Source organism: Drosophila simulans, chromosome 3R (genome assembly GCF_016746395.2).
Source record: "Drosophila simulans strain w501 chromosome 3R, Prin_Dsim_3.1, whole genome shotgun sequence".
Taxonomy (NCBI): Eukaryota; Metazoa; Arthropoda; class Insecta; order Diptera; family Drosophilidae; genus Drosophila; species Drosophila simulans.
Window position 1 is genome coordinate 14,672,555 of NC_052523.2, and position 14,312 is coordinate 14,686,866.

At 46.2% G+C, this 14,312-nt stretch overlaps 2 protein-coding genes across 6 annotated transcripts in view; one reads left to right on the forward strand and one right to left on the reverse strand.

The window, feature by feature from the left end:
* Positions 1-384: 384 nt before the first annotated feature.
* Positions 385-14,312, reverse strand: part of LOC27207266 (trichohyalin) — a 28,295-nt gene continuing 14,367 nt past the window's right edge. The window contains exons 1-2 of one of the 2 annotated variants that reach the window (XM_016182990.2): positions 2,505-2,658; positions 385-2,227 (exon numbers count right to left, since the gene is read on the reverse strand). In XM_016182990.2, coding sequence (XP_016035157.1) covers positions 687-2,192 — 1,506 coding nt within the window. In that variant the 5' untranslated portion in view covers positions 2,193-2,227; positions 2,505-2,658 and the 3' untranslated portion in view covers positions 385-686. Of the gene's footprint in view, positions 2,228-2,504; positions 2,659-14,312 lie in introns of those variants that run through there. The other variant, XM_016182989.2, reaches the window with a different exon arrangement.
* Positions 5,703-13,437, forward strand: LOC6739711 (peptidoglycan-recognition protein LB). 4 transcript variants are annotated; one of them, XM_016172050.3, is made up of 3 exons: positions 5,703-5,849; positions 12,436-12,804; positions 12,982-13,437. In XM_016172050.3, exons 1-3 carry the CDS (start codon positions 5,744-5,746, stop codon positions 13,272-13,274), a joined length of 768 nt encoding a protein of 255 aa, XP_016035161.1. In that variant the 5' UTR covers positions 5,703-5,743; the 3' UTR covers positions 13,275-13,437. The 4 variants fall into 4 exon arrangements, with proteins under 4 accessions (XP_016035161.1, XP_016035159.1, XP_016035162.1 ...); XM_016172048.3 differs by lacking the exon at positions 5,703-5,849 and adding an exon at positions 8,166-8,691; XM_016172051.3 differs by lacking the exon at positions 5,703-5,849 and adding an exon at positions 11,731-12,032.

Genomic DNA, 14,312 nt, shown 5'->3' on the forward strand with positions numbered 1-14,312 from the left:
TGTGTGTGTAACCTTGTTACTCCAGCCCGTGACCTGCCAGAGCCTTATGCCCCGGCAACCGTCCAGAGACTTGCCTCGAGTCTACAAATATTAATTTCGATTGAATGCTAATCGCATCTGCAACGAGGGAGCTGTGTGTATGCCATAATTGGACAATTTGAAATCCAAACACCCTGCACTTGACACGCCCATCGTATTGCACTAAGCGGCTTGCTATTTTGACTTGCTGTTTGCCCAGCCAGCTCTTTTCAACCACAGTATTTGTACTTACCAGATAAATTTGTTATTCGATTTAACAATGTATATGCAAAACCAGATATGTGGCAGCCACCCGCTGACTGAAATATCCGATCCTGAGCCGCTTGACAATAATTAAAGCCTTACTTCCTGCTGGCCCACAAATTGAGTGATTTATTGCCCCCATCTCGGGTGGTAAGGGGGTGCGCCTATCTATCAGCCTTATCAACTACAAGTGCACATTGTGGTGTTCGCTTGGGTGGAGCGATATTCATGGTATTCATGGGGCTGGAGTGCATTGAAATGGAGTGGAGTGTAGGTAAAGTGTGTGTGTGGGGGTTTGCCCAAGGAGTAGCAATAGTTTCTAAACTGGGACTTAACTAGCAATATGTATAATAATACCATTGAAATTTTAACTGGAACGACGACGATAATATGGAATGTAAGTGTTAGGTCCAGGCCACACGCTTGCGTGCGAACTTCGGAGGGGCGGCTGTCTGCGAGGTGACCACGCTGAGGGATCGGGATTGGTTCAGGCGCTGCATGTCGACTTCGCTGCGAGCTGGGGGCAGATCCTTCCACACATCCAGGTTCAGATTGGAGAAAGAGTCGCTCACCTTAGGCAACAGATTCTCCTCCACGGAAGTCTCGGAAACTGAAGATTGAGATTCGACCTCTTTGAGATTAGTTTGCGATGGTGCCGGCACCTTGTCCGCCTGCTCCTGGCTAAGTTGCTCCAGCTGCTTGTTGGCCTGCTCGATGCCAGTCAGATGTTGGCTCCTCAGCTCCACCAATGTCTTCTGCTGGCTCACATTCTCCTGAAGCATGGCGCCCAGGCAATCCTTCTCCTGGTCAATGAACTTGCTTAGCTCGCCGTAGCGCTGCAAGTGCTGTTCCCGCCAGTTCTCCTCACAGCGCTGTAGGTTGTACTTGGCCTCCGACTCGTACATGCTTTCGATCTGGGCGCAGGCCAGTTCCTCGTTCTCCAACTGGGAGCGGTACTTGTCCAGCAGGGTCTTTAGCTCCTCCGTCTTGACCACATACTTGGCCATGCGTTGCAGCATGTTGATGCACAGGGAGATCTGCTTGCGACTGGCCTCACTACGCTGCCGAATGAAGACTTTAATCTTCTTGAGGTTGAAGGCGTGTCCGGAATCGACTTGCTTGAGCACCAGAGCACTGCTCTCTTCCAGCAGTTCCCGCTCCTTGTCCAGTTCGCCGAGGAAGAGCTGGAAGTGCTGCTCCTCCTCCTTCAACTTGTCCGCCTCCTGCTGTCGCAGACGAAGCTCGGACATGTGGGACTCTTGCAGAGCACGCAGTTCGCGCAACTGTTGTTCCCGGATCTGCTGGCGCTCTTTTTGAGCCTGTTCCGTTCGACTGATCTCCTGCTGCAGGAGGAGCTGCCTCTCCGCGGTCAGTGCCTGCTGCTCCTCGCGCTGCTGCTGACTCTCGATCTGGCGGTCCAGCCAGTTGAGCTTGGCCAGTACTTCGTTGTCCGACTTGGACTGGTAGAGCAGCTTTTCATCGTCAACGCCATGACGCCAGCGGCCGTACAACTTGGCCTCCATTTCGAGTTTTCGACGCAGCTGCTCCTGCTCCTTGAGCGACTGGTTAACCCGATCAAGCATCTGAAGGTCTCCACCACCGGGTTCCCGAGGCCGGCGACGTCGCTCCATCTCGTTGTTGTACTCCTCGCTCTCCGAGGCCAGAAGCTGGCGAAGTCTGGACCGACGTTCATTGAGGGCCGCCTCCTTCTCCTGCTGATCGCGACGGGATTGCAGCTTTTGGTCCGCCTTCTCGTAGTACTCCTTGTTGGTCCAGTTCTCGAAGCGCGATGTGACCTTACCCCAATGGCTGTAGTAGCTGTTCACCGCCTGTGTGGCCTGCACCCGGTTGTGCTCTTGCTCCATGCGATGCGCATACGCCGCGTGCTGGTGGTTGAGGCGCCCCGACATCCTTGGTCCTTGGCCCTTGGTCCTCCTCCTTCCTCCTGTCGAAACACAAAACAGAGAACAGAAAAGAGAGAAGAGAGAAGGATGAGCGACTGAGTGGAGGCGCCAGTTGGCTGACAAGTTCATAAACTTTTAAATTGGGGCCAAGGCAAGCCGGGCAATGAGAATGGAACAGGGAACAGGGACGAAGGGACGGGAGTGGCATCCTCCATTTGCGATTACTCTTCCGCAAGGGAAGAATCTCAGCTGGACACACACTTCAGGGGGCACACAACTTCATTCAATTAGCCGAAGGATGTTCAACTCTGAACTTACCTTTGTAAAGCAGATATATGTATTGCCACCACGCCGCAGACACTGGGATCTGAACGCTGGAAGTTTACTGTACGAGTGGCATTTTCTCTTTTTTGTTGACTTCTATTTTTTGTTCGCTGCCTACTCGGACCATTGGGGATATCAGATATTCCGGCAAACAGCGCCAAAGAAATACCATTCTTCGGTCAGTCAAAGGCCTGCTGGCACATTCTCATCCCGTTGCTGGGAAATGCATGGCTGCCAACCGGACAAGCGTTATGGTTTTCCCGGCTCTCCATTTCTGGGTTTTTTTTTTTTTGACCCCACCCCACCCCGCAAACTGCAGCCATCACCGCAGCTGTCACTAACTGCCGCAGCAGAAGAGCAGCAGCAGCAACAGCAGCCACTGGAGCAGCCAAAACGCAGAAATATGGCAAAATCTGTTGGAACCGCCCCCTGTCCACACTTCCAACTAGCCGGGCCTGCTGCCATGACCCCGCTACCGGAATATTTCCAGGCCAGAACCAGCCGCCAATCCATCAAGAGGGCGGCCCAGCAATCTGTCAGTGGGGCGGGATTGCAAATGACCACACTCGCAAAACGTACTTGCGAAATCCCAGCGAAATATATGGTTGTTGTGGTTTCAAATATAGCGAATGAAATAACAATTTAAAACTGCTTGACTGCCTGTCCACATTGATTCCAAGTTTTATTCAATGTGCCACAATTAAGCTTAGTTTTAAAAATCCTTAAGTTGCTCCAATCGAAAGGCAAGGACTTAAACTTGAGGCACTTGAGCTCAAAAGGTCCATTAAATACTATATGTATAGTGTCTAAATTGCATATACCTGCCATCTATACTTTAGTGAAAGAGCGTTTTTAGTTTATAGCCACTTTCGAAATGTCTCAACCTCGAAAGCCACTAAACTTTATTTGCGCGAAACACTGTACTAGCTTGCAATATTTTTAAGTGCAAAAGTTTGCGGCAGCGGGGGCAGAGTGACTGAGCTAATTTCCCAAAGATTTATGGCCAGCACGAAGCGCATTGATATATGCCAAATTGTTTACAAATTGATTGCATTATTAATAATGCCCACAGAGGGCCGATCAAAGCCTCTTTCGTTCTCATTCCGAATTCAATCGAAAATGTCAGCGGACAAGGTGCGTGGGGCAGCTGGAGGATCTGAGGGCGCGTAAAATGTAAAATATTCCAACAAAGTACTCCTTATGTCATATGACAGACGACAAACTTTGGCAATAAATCAAACAACAGGCGACGAGCGCTGTTTGTAGGCGGTACAGCTCCAGCTGAATGCGGTTCAGACTCAGCTCAGTTCAGTTCACTTCGGTTTTAGCCTTCTGTGCGGGCATACAAAAGTGGGCGGTTGAGCGGTTGGGGGAGGGCGTGGCAGGAGAGGCACACGTGGAATACAGAAGCAGTGAAATGCCAAGATGCCACCGCTGTATAGACTTAATACACTTTCGGCACACACAAATTCACTTCCTTAATTGAAATTTTAATTTGAATACTTTGGCAAAGTTTTGGCCGACAGCCAGCTAGCGAGTGAGACAGCTCAGGCAGCAATAACAAACAGCCAAAAAGTCGCCGAAATCCAAATTCCCCGCCAACCATTTCAGGACCAACAAACCCCCCACCCAGCCCCTCACACAATTTCACCCCGCGGATACTTTGCACTGGCAATCTCGCACAGGCTCAGCGAGTTTTCAATTTACGCGCCTCGCGAGTCGTTTGTCATTTTATGCGTCCTAATATATGGCATGTGCGTGCCGCTACAAGGATACCAGCAGCAGTATCCTTCGCCAGCTACCCACTGCCTGGTATCCCCCCCATGCCCAATTTTGTGGAGTAAGGGGCGCATTTTCCTGCCAACCAGCAAGGCGTAACTAATCAGCACAGGCAATGATATGGCGACATCTGATGAATTGTTCGCACAGCCGAAGATTTCAATTGGGGGTGGTGTTGGCATATACAAATAAATATATGTACATATATATCTAAATGAGTGTGCACGCAGAGAAAATTAATGTATCACTTACTATCGCGATCGAAAAGCACTCCATTAAGTCCAAATCTGATGCCAAAATTAAATAAGGTCAGTTACTTTAAAGTTGAAAAAAAAACCCCCAACGTTATCTTTCAGAAAAACCAGGCCCTTGAATTCGTATCATTAAATTACTACTTCTCATTATTGCCTGATATTCACAGTTGGCTCTCGGGAGTCATTTATAACGATTGCGATTATTCCGATAGGAAAAATGAAATATTGAAAACAGATAGGGCGGCCAGTATCCGCATGGAAATTATAGTGTGTTTCACTTTGCGCTATAGATAGATATATATATAGATAGACTCTCCACTTGCATGGCCAACCCATCAAAGAGTTTTCATTGTGGCCTCGGGGATTCCCAGGCGAGTGCAATTACTTTTGTTAATTGTAATACACACAACCAACCAGCAACCAACCAACCAACGCAGAGACACCCGTTTATTTGTCTAATGTGCGAGAGTGTAAAGCTTCTGGCTCGATAATGTTTACCTGGGTGAATACCCCACCACCTGGAGCTGGAGTTGGATCTGGAGCTGGAGGGGGGCATATAAAAGAAGGCCTGTGATTTTGCGTGTGATTTTTGCCCCCCACTCGGCATTTTTCACTGGGAGAGCGTGCCAAGGCGTAGTTAGTGAGCGGCACTTAATACCCTGATAAGATGTGCGATTAGCGGGCAGCCAGTCGAATGGTAAGTTATGAGCACAATGGTCAGCGCGACCAGCTGCCGAAAGTCGAATGCGCAATGCTCTAACCGGGGGTTTTCGATCGGTGATAATTCAATTGATTTTTATCGCATTTTAATTGTATACCCGATTTATTTGGGGGATTTTTGTAGGACTTAATGCATTCTCTAAACAAACATCTCGTATTAATGAGTACAGAAACATTTTTCGCTGTGTGTTTATCTGATTTGCACACCTGGGTCGTTAAAATATCTTTATTAGCATTGTATATCCACCTGGTTGGGCCCATCAAATTGACGCCTCCCTGCACACGAAAATAATTGTTGTGAGTATTTTTTTTTAACCAGCGGGATTATGAACTTCCAAGTGGTGGACCTCTCGAAGAAGGAAGAGCAACTCAAGATTACAAGACCTAATCAACGGTCCCCTTGTTGGCAGCGAACATAGAAAACTGCCCCTGAAACTTCGGACTTCATTTCAGTTAGCGTTAAAGACATTGGCACACAACATGGGCGACAAGGTGTCTGGATCCGTCTCCACTTCTAGCACAACTTCCTCGGCAATCCCCATGGACTCGGAGCAATTGGAGCAGCAACAGCTGGCCACAAGTTGTGGTAAGTAGCGCCGCAACTATTTTGCTGCTGAAAACAATTCAACAATTTCCAAGAGCGTTTGAGAGAAATTTCCCCTTTTTGAAGTGTAATAAATATTCGAATGCTGGGCGGTGGGGGGGTCGGTGTGGTCTGCGTGTTTACCTTGCCACAAGTATAAACAGCAAATAAAACAAGACAAGCAGAGGTTGAGGAGAAAATGAGTCCGGTGATTTGGACTTCCTTTGGACGAGGCGCCAGAACGCATCTGGCGGTTATCCCCCGAAATTTTCGACTCGAAAAACCTGTGTGCACACAAAGGAAAAAACTAATTCAGATTAAGATCGAGATGAAGATGAAGATGAAATGTGCTTGCTCGCCATAAATCGACGACGGAAAATAAAACGCTGTTAATTTGTCTAGCCATCCGATCTCGGCAATCCGACTAAAGCAATTTAATACCAGCGCCGCATTTGCAGCGGGCTTCCCCCAAAAAAATCAAAGCGATCCCACCAAGGGGCATCCCCGATTCGAAAATACAACAAAAACAAAAATTAAATCACACGAATACAAATTAAAAAAGAGTATGTCCGGTGGCGGTGGTCAAAGAAAGCAAATGACACAGAGAACGACGGGGGCAGAGATGCTGTCACAGCAACGAGCCGCAAAAAATCACGGTTTTGAGTTTTGGAATCGGAAATAACTGAAATCATGCCTAAAGAGTATTAGCTTTTGAAATAATATGAAGTCAAGTCTTCTTACTCGTAAAACAAAGTAAACCCAAACAATTAAAACGATTCAAGTTGGATCTTAAAAAGGATTCCGACTCAAAGATATTTTTTATCTGAAGAAACTTTGCACTATGAACATACAAAATGAGAATACATTCCAAAAACTATTTCAATTAAAAATCTGTATCTACATTAATATAAATATTTCATTAAAATGGTTAATTTACATGTTCAAATAGGGAAATATAACATCTGCGAGCTGTCAACCTTTGTTTCAACTCCATTCCGTGACTTTGTGTATTTAGATGGCATCAGCCAAATTTCCGGACTGCAAAAAATATTCAACAATTCAACTCAACTGTCACCTCCAGCTATGGAAATTGTTCGTTCATTTATCAAAACACAAGAAGTAAAACCCCAGATGTGAGCTCAAAAACGCAATATTACCATTTAAAAAAGAGATGGTTAAAGCAACGGATGACTCATCGATTTCATTTTGGGCGAATAACAGTGACAATAATAAATCGCCACAGGGAGATTCAAAAATAACCTAAACTTAGCCATTGGCAAATGCTAAGATCAGTTCGCAGCTGTCTGATTATTTGCACAACTAAAGTCTTAAAAGTTGGTCAAAAAAAAAAAAGAAAAAGTTCCCCCTGGCTGATTTATGCCCTCGATAGAGGGTTCTTATCAGCGGCGACCTTCGAGAATGACCGATATTGAACTAGTTGAATGATTATGGACTTATGGAGTGTCAATCTGATCCGTATGATCAGCGATCCGTATCACGGTCATCTAATCGTCACAGGCCAAAACAGTTGGAATTGTTAATCACTCACGCTTGTCGGAAGTTGCGATTGTGATTGCGGGGCGTGAGTTGTGCCCTATAGTCTATGCAACGTTTTCAGTGATTAACCCTAATTGGTTATCTAAGTGTTGGGCCAAAGTATAGTCATTTCGTGCACGCGAAGAAAAGTTGTGATTTATTGCAAAAGTTCACACATGAACACAGCGATCAGTAATCACTCAATGCAAACTAATCAAAGCTAATTTCAAACAAGTTGGTTTAAGTGAAAACGTTAGAATGCATATAACAAATACTGTGCTGTTAGTCTGGTGCCAATATTTTCTCTCTCTGCACGCGTATCTGTCATTTGGAATGCCGATTCATAGTGACACGTGTGATAGCCCTCGTAGCCGCAGCGCTTGAAAAAGAACCCTTTGGATTGGAAGAAAAAGTACCGGCGATCGGAGGAGGTGAAATGCGGTTGAATGGGGCCAATAAATTTTGCGGCGGCATGGGTAATTCACCGCACACGAGGCGCTAGTTCGATCATCGTATTAAATTTCCCTAAAGGCGACAGCGTGACCTTAGCGCACTTGGTCGCCTGATAACAGCTTTATCAAACTCGGCTGCGACGTTGACGGCGGCAGAAGCAGCGGCAGCAGCAGAAGCAGCGGCGGTAGCCGAGGCAGCGGCGGTAACCGTCGAGGCGAGGCAGCGGCGGCCAAAAGCTCACTCCGAGCGAAATCGAAATCAAAGAGCGAGCGGCGAGAGCGTTCGGGCCATAAGTTCGATGCGATTAGCCATTTGTTTGGCATTGCTACCACGGCAGCGGCGGCGGTCACAGCAACAGCAATCGGAAGCGGCGACGCCAGCAGAGGCAGCGGCAGAAGCAGAGGCAGCAGCGGTGCGAATTCGGTGTGTGAATTTTTCTATAAACTCCGGTCCGCCCTTATGCTGGCCAACATTCGCGCTTTATACGCTTGATACGAAGCATAACGCCGCTATGTGAGCGCTGCCGCACCAAAGTCTGACCTTCACACACTGTCGAAATTTCGCACAACTCTTGCCACAAAGCAACCAAAACGGTAGCAGACAGCCAGCAAACAAACAACGCAGCAAGCAAACCAACAAACAAACAAATAAACAAACAAACAAACAAGACAAGAAACAAACAGCGACTAGCAGTCGATACAAAAGTTCCTAAATCCAAGTCACAGTTCCTAAGCAGCTGGATTGCAGCAGCAGCAAACTTCGCAACAGCAGCAACATCGCAGCAGCAGCAACTTCGCAACAGCAGCTAAAAGCAGCAACATGACAGCACTGGGATTAGTTCTGCTATCGATGATGGGTGAGTGCCGGGTGTTAGGGAGCTTTTCCTTATCGCCATGCCCCTGGGAACCAACCAATTGTGCAGATAGCACCCGGAATGGGAATGTGGTGCTATAAGATCGAGTTTTTTTTTTTTTTGAATTCCTGAGCGCCCAGCAAGTGCAATCTGCGTCAGCTGAGCGCACTGATAGCCCAGAGATAATATATGCAGCGAACTGTGATAGGTGCTGCATATATGTACGTATGTGCATGCTGTCAGAAATGTGATTTTTTGTTTCAATTAATTACTGACATTTAACAAAATTGTCATTTACGGCCTGACAGGCAGGCAGCGAGCGAGTAAAATGGTTTTTGATTTTAATATTCATAATTATAATCGCACCCTAACCACGAACGAGAGTCGCTTATCAACCTCGTCGGCTTAAAGTCGCAATTTAGCCAGAATGTCAGCTTTCATGCACATAATAAACAATTTCAAAAAATTAAATAAACAAATTCCGAAATATTCCCTGAGTTCAAGTCCAAAACGAAAAGTAAGCACGTAATGTGCTAATTTCGCAAAGGTGAATGAAAATACGTCACAATGTTTTGGGGAATAAAATAATAGAATAATCATGATCAAACAAAGTAACAATTCCACTCTCAATTTAATATGCATAATTTTGATTCCTTGTGTATTTAAATCCTTTAAATAGTAATTTTAAACTCGCAGTCAGTTCATCAGATGAAAATGGTTGTAAAAAAAGGTAGAGAACATATATTAAGTACATTAATCAAAAGGGAATTAAATAGTCGGCTTTTGGAGCCAGAACCTTTGCTTTCTTTTCTGGTTTTGTTGCTTTTTCGCTCTTTTCTGGTTTTATTGTGCAATTTTTTCTGTCTTTTTTTTGTTGCTCCGGGTACTTTTTGTTTTCACGTTGTACGGTCGCTTTTTGCCTCTTGATTTTTCAATTTTGTTGTAATCGAGCGTGACTTAATTTCGCACATTCCCCGAAACAATGTACAATGCACGGATATTTGTTTAATGGCAGACTGACGGCCTCTTCGGCATCGTCAACATAATAATATTGAAATGTCTCTATTATGTGCTTTGCCTGATTAAAAACAAACAATTACCCAAGGGACCACTGCATTCCAGTGTGAGTGTGAGTGTGAGTGCGAGTTTGAGTGCCAGTGTGAGTGTGTGAGTAATTCCTGCCACTCTAATTATTCGCTGGTAATTTAAATACTTCAATTATGCGAGAATTTAATCAGCAGCGCAGCGCAACGAGCCCGATAAAGCGTCCGTGGGATTAATCGAATATTATCAAAGAACTTTGCGCTGCTGCCAGCGAAATTACTTTTAGAGGCGATAGTTTGGCCCTTTTCGCGGGGGGTGGTGCTGTGAATGTGTGAATGTGGCCCAAAATAGTGCCACAAAGTTTGCAACATTGATTAGGCCAACGGGTTTAGTGTGTTTACTTTATTAGGCCGCGTAATTAGGACAACAATTAGGGGAGCGGGCTGATTTTGAGCTCTTCGTGCTCGCCTGTAAATATAAATGTAATTAACATGTTACACACACACACATACACCCACTAAAAACTAAGCGGCATAAATTAAACAGCCGACGATTTGAAAGTCCCCCCCTCCCCCTTTGCAGCACGCCTTCCAGTACTGCTGCTCTGTTTATTATTCAAGCACGTGCCGCCAATGAAGTCCAGGACTCAGGACCCAGGACTCAGCATCCTGGATCCAGGAACTCGGATAGGTGCCAAACTGCGGCCGCGACACTCACACTCATTCTGAGAACAGCACTCGATATCCTTACAATCGTTGCTATAAAAATGTAAATTTCAATAGAAAGTATTCAAAACATAAACTCCTGTTTAGGAAAATGTTTGGCTAGCTATTTTAATTAATATTCACTTCGGCACCTAAAGAAACTTGGCTATTTTTGGATATTAACACATATTTATATATTAGCACTTTGCGAATTTGATTAACCCATTTTATGTTTCTATAATGCCAAGCTAATACAATATAATTTGTTTTGTTGCGATTAAGTCTTCAAAACAAACCACCTACACACTGCTGACTCAGTTGCAACATTAAACTCGAAACACTTATGGCAGATCCTTTAGTCACACGCCCATTTGTGTAATTCAGCCGGATGCTATTATGTTGACGACAACTGTGTGCCCACGCAACTTTCGCTCTCCGTAAATTTTAATTAGAAACTGCCGCTATTAACTTAGTCAAGTGCTGCGCCTCCTGTTTCCGTCGCCTTCGCTTTTCCGCCGCTTTCCCGCGGCCCACAACCACTCGCCCACTTACTCCGCCAAGTTTTCCGTATGCATATAAATGCCGTGGGCGTATGGCCGCTGTGGGCGTGGCCAGAGAAGTTTCCACAGACGCCGGCAAACATGGCAGCACTCGAACTTTGCTCCCCTTTGCATCCCCATGTTTGCCAGCTCAGTCAGCACACATACACATACATATATGCAAGCAGTAAAAACTTGAATGAAATAGTTTTCGGATTGGAGTCTGAATTTGCATTTATGACTCACGACGAATCGGGGCTAGGGGAACCAGGGCCAAACGGAACCTCTCCTCCGTTTCGCAGTGTCAACGGCCAAAAGCTCACGCCATTGATAGATGATACCCGTAGACCTGTAGCACCTGTTGCGATCCGGCCACTTCCTCTGCCATTTGGCTTTTAAACATTTCGCATTGAGCGCTTCAAGCTGAGTCACGGTGATGCGGCCACCGGCCAGCACGAACCGAGTATGCCCTACTGTCAAATGGACACATTCATATCTGCATATCATCAGCGCGTTTGTATACAAACACAGCGCACAGCCAATGTAAATATTTACTTTTGCTACCAAAGCGCTGGAATATATTTACCAATATTTTTTTTAAATAAACTGTACGCTTTTTGACAGTATTTATTTTTAAAAAGGTAAAATATCAACTATTTTGACAGCGTCTGTTTACTATTAGTTTTTTCCACATAAAACCGATATGCCCAACTTTTTCCAGGGAATGTCAAGCAAATATACATATCAAATAAAAATCACCTATCACAACAGCAATTTAGCATATTTGGTTCGCGCTCAGCGCCAACTGATGACGATCGCTATTGGCAATCGGAGCCGATCCGATCGGCGACTTGTTTTTCAGCCCGTAACGGGGATTTTCAGCGGCATTGGGGAGTTGTGGAGCCGGCCGAGCGTCAGTTGAAAATCGTGGGTCGTCGGAACCGCAGTCACCGCCGCCGCCACCGCCGCTGAAATCCGCAGACAGCAGCGCTCCGTGGGGAAACCGAATCCGCATCCGAATCCGCATCCGAGTCCGACTATCATTTATCAATGGAATGTGAGCGATGTACACGGTAGCAGAGCCGCAGACCACACGACCTCCCGCCCCTCCGCAGTACACACGCCCCCCTTTTGCAATTAGGGCCGACAAATGCCGACTGTCTTGGAAGTGGCAAGAGTTTTTGGGGGCCAGATATAAAGTATGGCAAAAGTTAAAATTGAACTTGCTTGCGCCACGCTAAGGAATTCACGAATATAAATGTAAACAAACAGCTCGCAAGCAAAACACAATTTAAAAACCAAATTATCCATGTGGGATGTACCCGAGCACACTCCTCAAAATTTCAGTGAATCGACTGACTGACTGTGTGTTTTTGCCAAATAAATTATAGTTTTTGTGTAACAAACAACCAGGTAGTGAGAACGCAACTAATCCAAGATGACTGCATCTTTGTTTTCAGGCTATAGTCAGCACATGCAGCAGGCGAATCTGGGCGACGGTGTGGCCACCGCCCGCCTGCTTTCCCGATCCGACTGGGGTGCACGGCTGCCCAAGTCCGTGGAGCACTTCCAGGGACCAGCGCCTTACGTCATCATCCACCACTCGTATATGCCGGCCGTGTGCTACTCAACTCCGGAATGCATGAAGAGCATGCGGGACATGCAGGACTTTCATCAGCTGGAGCGCGGATGGAACGATATTGGTTATAGCTTTGGCATCGGCGGCGATGGCATGATCTACACCGGCAGGGGATTCAATGTCATCGGAGCTCATGCACCGAAGTACAATGACAAGAGCGTGGGCATTGTGCTGATCGGAGATTGGAGAAGTAAGTTAAAGTAGACTCCTAACTTTAAGAGGATAGACTCCCTTTTAAGACCGTTTAAAGAGTCATGGAAACTTAAGGAATACAGCTCTCATTAGGCTGTTAATGAGCCTTCTTCCTCCTTTTCATCCTCTTCTTCCCTAACTCCGTACTAATTACTTTTCCTTATTTTCCCTTTAGCCGAACTGCCGCCCAAGCAGATGCTGGATGCGGCCAAGAACCTGATCGCCTTCGGCGTTTTCAAGGGCTACATTGACCCCGCCTACAAGCTGCTGGGCCACCGACAGGTGCGGGATACCGAGTGTCCTGGCGGCCGCCTCTTCGCCGAGATCTCCAGCTGGCCGCACTTTACCCACCTAAACGCCACCGAAGGCGTGAGCAGCACTGCGGCGCCCGTCGTGCCCCATGTCCATGCACAGGCGGCAGCACCACAAACGCCGCACCAATCCCCGCCAGCTGCGCCCAAGGTCTAGGCTGGATTGGAGGGCCCTCATCGTCCTCGCAAAGCTTACGAGTTTAAGAGAAGCCACAACGAGCTCGGCTCCACGCACAACGCCAAGGAGTTCATTCAGTATTCATTAGATGTCTCTTCTAACATTTCACAAATAAAGCAATTTCTAGATGATAACACTTAAACATAACCCCCGCTGTTGCTCTTTGTGTCCGTACAATCGACCCACCGCCCCCCGCCCCCGTCCGCGTTCGCACTTGTCAAATCAAATAGCAATTAATTTGTGTCAAATTCGATTTCGATGGCAGAAGTTTTTGGTCGACACGCGGCGCTGAAAATGTCGGCGACCCCGAAAGGTTTTTCCAGCCATTTGACATTGGCTCGCCATGCGGGGGGATGCGGAGTGGTTAGGGGTCCAAAAGTCCCCAGCCAATCCCCACATGCGGACGAAACCATTCTAGGAGCATTTTGGGACTGATGAATTAATAAGACCCCGGGGGAAGTCGCATCATATTGGCATTCCGACCCAGAGCGCAATCGCCTTTAAGCCGATTTTTAAAGCCCCCACTACATATGCGCTGTATTTTGCGAAATGAATAAATATATAATTAATATTGCCGAAATGCTGTTAGATGGACAAACGGCCAGCAAAAAAAGAAAAAATTGCAATGGCCCGTTTAAGCGGAAATTTCTCGGCTATTTTGTGTGCGCGGGAATGTTTGCCGTTTAATTTGGCATACTTTTCGGCTGATGCTGACAAGGCAAAACAATTAGTGGCGTGCTTTCGCGCAGATGTGTATAAAAAATAAAATATTTGAAAACATGCCATTGATAACCTACATTGCACGTTAAATAAATATTTGCGGCAGTGGCATAGACTTTAATCATTTGTTTTCGCTCTGTTGCAGCTATTTGATTGATTTCGGCGGCAGTAAGTAACTCAGTAAGTTTTTTTTATCGAAAGCGATTCGAAAATGCTATGAAAATTCAATTAGCTCAATCGAACACTCCTCTGGAAACTCGATATGCAAATGGCATACATAATGTTCCGTTGATAAGG

Bases quoted from the DNA above. Each gene is read 5' to 3' on its own strand.
- LOC6739711 (XM_016172050.3), top strand. From the start codon at position 5,744: ATGGGCGACAAGGTGTCTGGATCCGTCTCCACTTCTAGCACAACTTCC. The intron at 5,850-12,435 runs GTAAGTAGCGCC...CTTTGTTTTCAG, and splicing joins ACAGCTGGCCACAAGTTGTG to GCTATAGTCAGCACATGCAG. The intron at 12,805-12,981 runs GTAAGTTAAAGT...TTTTCCCTTTAG, and splicing joins GCTGATCGGAGATTGGAGAA to CCGAACTGCCGCCCAAGCAG.